At 45.4% G+C, this 5,898-nt stretch overlaps 1 protein-coding gene across 1 annotated transcript in view; it reads left to right on the top strand.

Annotated features, from left to right (window-relative positions):
• The window catches only part of trim45 (tripartite motif containing 45), a gene marked incomplete at both ends in the record, with an annotated part of 7,941 nt that extends 7,020 nt beyond the window's left edge, over positions 1–921 (top strand). The window contains 2 exons of the mRNA XM_080537022.1: positions 423–549; positions 767–921. Of these exons, the coding sequence (XP_080393148.1) occupies positions 423–549; positions 767–921 (282 nt within the window). The remainder of the gene's footprint in view (positions 1–422; positions 550–766) is intronic.
• Between the last annotated feature and the right edge of the window lie 4,977 nt (positions 922–5,898).

The following is a 5,898-nucleotide window of genomic DNA, read 5'->3' as shown; positions in this document are numbered from 1 at the left end:
CACACAGACACACAGACACACACAGACACACAGACACACACAGACACACAGACACACACACACACAGACACACACAGACACACACAGACACACAGACACACAGACACACACAGACACACAGACACACAGACACACACACACACAGACACACACAGACACACACAGACACACAGACACACAGACACACACAGACACACACAGACACACACCATACTCTTGTCTCCTATACCCCTGTACCATACCTCTGTCTGGGTGTGTGTCAAAGCTCAGCATATGAAGGCAGACACACTGTACATACACATACACACACACACACACACACACACCCCGTCTCCTACTATTAGTGAAGGTGGATTGTATAATGATGATGATGATGATGATGAACCCTCCTCTTCCTCCTCCTCCTCCTCTTCCTCCTCCAGGGCTCCCCGTTCGTCCTGAACGTGAAGAGAAAGTTCCGGCGTCACAGAGGGACGTTCCACTGCTGCTCCTTCTGCTCCAGCGGAGGCTCTAAGGAGGCCCGCTGTGGCTGCACAGGCACCATGCCAGGTACGGCCTACAGGGGGCGCTGTGGGACACAGGCTGTGTGTGTGTGTGTGTGTGTGTCTGTCTGTGTGTCTGTGTGAGTGTGTGTGTGTGTGTGTGTGTCTGTGTGTGTGTGTGTCTCTACAGGAGGGTTCCAGGGCTGTGGTCACGGTCATAAGGACCACCCTGGGAAGATAACCCTAACCTGTGTGTGTGTGTGTGTGTGTGTGTGTGTCTACAGGAGGGTTCCAGGGCTGTGGTCACGGTCATAAGGACCACCCTGGGAAGCCCCACTGGTCGTGCTGCGGCAGCGCGACGGAGGCCTCCGAGTGTCTCCCTCAGAGCGTGGTGGCGGCAGTGTCCCCCAGAGGACACGTGAGGACTGTGGAACTCTGAGGGACACCCCCCAGCCCTGCTATGTCCCCACCGTGTGTGTGTCTGCGTGTGTGTGCGCGTGTGTGTACAGTATTGTACATGTATCTGACTGCAGAGTGACTGACTCCTCTGTCAGAACTAAATGACTGACTTCTAAAGTATGTTGTTGTTGTCTGGTCCGATGACAAACCTGAGCTTTGTTGCTGAGAGACTCTGGGATGGTGATACAGACCTATTGTGAGTTTAGAATGATAAGGATCTATCTCCGTTTAGGGTAGTTCAGAGATATTGAGCGTCAAAGTTTTTACATTCCATTATGTTTTGTGAGATGGAACCTTTGTATTTTATGAATCACTAACTCAAAAATGTCAACATTTTAAAAATAACACCACACAGGCATTAATAAACACCTAATGGATCAGATTATGTAAAAAACTCAATTTTGACAAAAATTGAGATAGAACCTTATAATTCTAACGCCACGCTATGCAAGTACCTCACAGTAGGACTCAACATTCACATATCTACCATCAAGTATGCTAATCTGATTTGTTTAATCAGATAAAAGTATTAAATGTAATATTACACTTTGACATTTTTAATACATTTAAGTGTAATGTATGCTATGCACAACTGAACGTTTTGTACCAACTATAAGAAAACCTGTTTTACTTGTGCTTGTTACATGATACCACGCCGCCGAATGGACAACTAATATTTACCGTCGTGTCTTATTATGTGTTCTGAATCGTTTGTCTGGACACTCTAGAACACTCTAGAACAAAAATAAAGAACACGGGGCTTCTGCCAAATTCAACGTCATGGATTCTCCTCTCGCTTGTTTTTATAACAATTTCTTGTGAGAGAAACCTTGCTGTCTTAATAATAATAATAATAATAATAATAATAATTCATTACATTTATATAGCGCTTTTCTGAGGCTCAAAGACGCTGACAATATGGGAGAAACGGAAAACACAGAAACAACAAGCAACAGATAACATGGGCACATAGAACACAGAGTTAATGAACGGGGAGGGGGGGGGTGGTAGGGACAGGGACAGGGGAGATGGTTAGGGGGTAGAGGAGGCCGTATGCATGTCAGGGGGGGGAGAGGGGGGTGGCAGGGTTAGGGGAGATGGTTAGGGGGTAGAGGAGGCTGTATGCATGTCAGGGGGGAGGGGGGGGGGGGGGTGGTAGGGACAGGGGAGATGGCACTTTGAATTGGATACGTTCTTTGATGGTATCAGGAGTATTAGCTACGGTAACAACAATGCGTGAGTTTAGAATGATACGGTTCTATCTCCGTTTAGGGCAGTTCAGAGATTATGGGCCGGTTTCACAGACAAGGCTTAAGCCTAATCCTAGACTAAAAAACATCTTCAATGGAGATTTTACATTGAAAGTGTGATTTAGTCCAGGACTAGGCTTAAGCCTTGTCTCTGAAACCGGCCCATTGAGTGTCAACGTTTTTACATTCCATTATGTTTTGTGAGGTGGAACCTTTGTATTTTATTAATTACTAACAAAAAAAGGTCAACATTTTAAAAATAACACCACACAGACTTTAATAAACACCTAATGGATCAGATTATGTAAAAAAAACTTAATTTTGACAAAAATGGAGATAGAACCTTATAATTCTAACGTCACGAATGACAACAGAGTATTTGCCCAGGATGACTTGGAGATCACACGGTAGTGTGATGTGCACACTAGACAAGTTAAGTACAATTAAGTACATCTTATTAGACACCTATTACTCACAATACAAACATAATAATGAATACACACTGTAACCACACTGTTTCCAATGGATGAGCTTTAGACTGGGAAAGTGTGTCTTCTGCATTGTGGAATATGATATTTAGTCCTGCAGTTCCTCTATCCAACTCCTAGTGGCAGTAGAGAGCTATGTGTTTCTTCTTCTGTTCATGGCCAATGTCTAATGTTAATGTCCCCATAACAATAGATACACGTCCTCAGAGAACGCTTGCTAATGGTGACATCGTTTAATCAAGCAGAATACCTATTTAATAACGCTGAATTGGAAATGAGCAATTATGCAACGAGCAGCCGGAGAGACATTATCATGCTTGATCTGGTGTAGAGCTGTTGGAAGAAGAGGGGGATGCAGGAGGAGAGAACATTATGTTGGCAGTGTCATTACGCTAATCATAACATCCATACACCAGCGCACACACACACACACACACACACACACACACACACACACACACACACACACACACACACACACCAGCCCCCCAAGGCAGATACATCTCTGATGGTGGAAGGGTTAAAAGATCCTTTGAGATAGTGATGAGGGGGTGGTTTTAAAACTGACCTTTTACCTGATCTCTCTCTGAACACACACACACACACACACACACACACACACACACACACACCTATCCCATTTTGAGTGGATAAAATGATCTTTAATGCAAAGATGAGCCACTGAGGCCTGGTGAATCCCCACACAGCCAGTTAAAGGGACGGGCTCTTCTCCTGATCGCTACAGAGTGGCCCCTGGGGAGCAGGGTTTATGCCTACCCACATAAACCCCTTTAACAGATATTGGAGAGCTGAAGCTCTTGGGGTCTTGTAAGCTTGAGAAGCTCCATGTATGAAACAAGAGAAGAAGAAGTGAGGGAAGATAAAAAAAACTCAGAAGTCGTCCTGCTTTTCTCTGTCTCTTAATTCCATCCTTTCTTCCTCCTTCCTCCCTGAATTCCACCACCTCCTTTCTGTTTTTTGGATAACGCTGAAAGTAAAGTACCACCTGCCTGTGATTCTTGTGTTTCTTTTCATCACACAGCTCACCTCTCTCCTTCCCTCCTTCTCTCTGCGTGGGCGAGAGAGCTGTGATCATCATAACTCGTTTGTTCTTGCTCATCCGTCCATCCTGTAGCTCTCCTCCACTCCTCCTGAGTTCATCCCTCTCTCCTGTCTGTCAGGAAACCCGCTCGCCTCACACCTCCATCACATCGCCGTGGCGACGCTGTTGTGACAACGCCTGACGTCCCTCCTCTGATAGGCTCATAGTTCATCTTGGGTGTTCCGACTTCTGTCAGATGAGCCGCCGCCTCCCTTCATCACAGGGAAGGTGGTGTAGAATACCCATGAACCCCTGAGGACAAGCCCTTAGTGGAAAGCCTATCAGTGTCCAACGCTGAACTCTGAATAATTGAGTTGAATTAGTTGATATTAGTGGTTCATTTATTCATTATTCATGTGCAGTGCATCTCCCAGAGAATCCCAGTTTCCAGGGCAACTTGCATAAAGGATTTACTCATGAGATTATATTCTATTGTATTTGAAGGGAACATGCAGTCCATTTCTGTGTGTGTGTGTGTGTGTGTGTGTGTGTGTGTGTGTGTGTGTGTGTGTGTGTGTGCCTGCCTGCCTGCCTGCCTGCCTGTCTGCGTGCATGTGTGTGTGTCTCTACTGTAAATAAAAATGTTTTTAAAGTAAGCCTTCCTTCTTCTAGCATTGTGACTGCCAGTGGCCCCTGGTCCTCCTAGCCTAGATTTGTTGTTCTTATGATGACTGATGGATGGATGATTCACTTACGTTAGACAAAATGTACTTGTTGTAAGTCACTTTGGATAAAGGCGTCTGCTAAATGTCTAAAATGTAGTGTGTGTGTGTGTGTGTGTGTGTGTGTGTGTGTGTGTGTGTGTGTGTGTGTGTGTGTGTGTGTGTGTTTGACCACAGGGCAGTCGGAACACAGTGTAACCTGATTACAGGCCGGGACCGGGTCCAGCCATCACACTAATACACTTACATCTAATACACTTTATATTGAGCCTACCTACAGTACAGGGCAGAGGACAGAGGAGAGCAATGGAAACACAATACCTCCACATCCTCTTTTTGGATGATTAATAAACCAGTATTTCGGCAGGGGAGGTACTACCCAAACCAAGGCTTCTTCTTTTCCTGTGGCGCCCCCCTGCTTACAACCATGAAACAGATCCTGTAAGTACATTCAGAATTACAAACGTACAGTACAATTCATTCATTACTTATCCATTCTGAAATGAAATTTACACAGTATATAATCTGTTAAAACACGTACATTCCTCAATGTCCTTAAACCGATCAAGTGACACAATGAATCTTGAGTCGTCATGCAACTGCAGAGTCACTCCCCATCTTCCGCCGGAGACTAAAGACCTCCATCTCTTCAGGCTTACACCTTAACTGCTCCTCCTGAGACATCTACTACCCCCCCCCCAGCACTGTGTCTCCAGAGACACCCATTTCTCCCTATACTGTGTCTCCTAAGATTCCTACTTCCCCCCCCCTTGTACTGTTTCTCCAGTGTCTTCTATCGGGGGGTAGTGGTGGTCTAGTGCAGCGTTTCTCAACCTTTTTTCAGTCACGGCACCCTTCAAAAGTCGATAAAATCTCAAGGCACCCCAGTCTAAAATATAGCTATTCAAAAACGACACTGCATCACCCAGACAGCCCCATACACACACACACACACACACACACACACACACACACACACACACACACACACACACACACACACACACACACACACACTCAGCGGCTATTGATACAAATAAAAGTTGTATTATTATTATTATTATTGAGAGAGGAGGGAGTGAAAAAGGCAAGTGTGCATCAAAGGCATCAGGCACGTAACCGTGCTGTATAAACATGACACAGTGACCGAACAAACGCGGGAATTTATGGAACACATTCATTTTCATATTCCCACATTTGATTGGAAACACCTATCCAGTCCATTCAACGTAAACACCGGGGATGCAGAGTTATTAAGCCAGAAAATGCGTCTCTCTCTCCCGCTGCGCGCATCCTTGTCTGGAAGTATTAAATTCATTGCATGAAAATGAAACCGTGCGTTATTTCCCGAACTTTCCAACCCTGCTAAGCTTCCGAAGTCGGACGAGAGAATAATGTCACCGATCATCCATATAGAACAACCACCTCCGTACGCTGCCGGCGAGCGAGACTGCC

Source organism: Nansenia antarctica (assembly GCF_963989245.1).
Source record: "Nansenia antarctica genome assembly, chromosome: 7".
Taxonomy (NCBI): domain Eukaryota; kingdom Metazoa; phylum Chordata; class Actinopteri; order Argentiniformes; family Microstomatidae; genus Nansenia; species Nansenia antarctica.
Note: the sequence above shows the minus strand (reverse complement) of the source record. Positions and strands in the feature narration are given on the sequence as shown.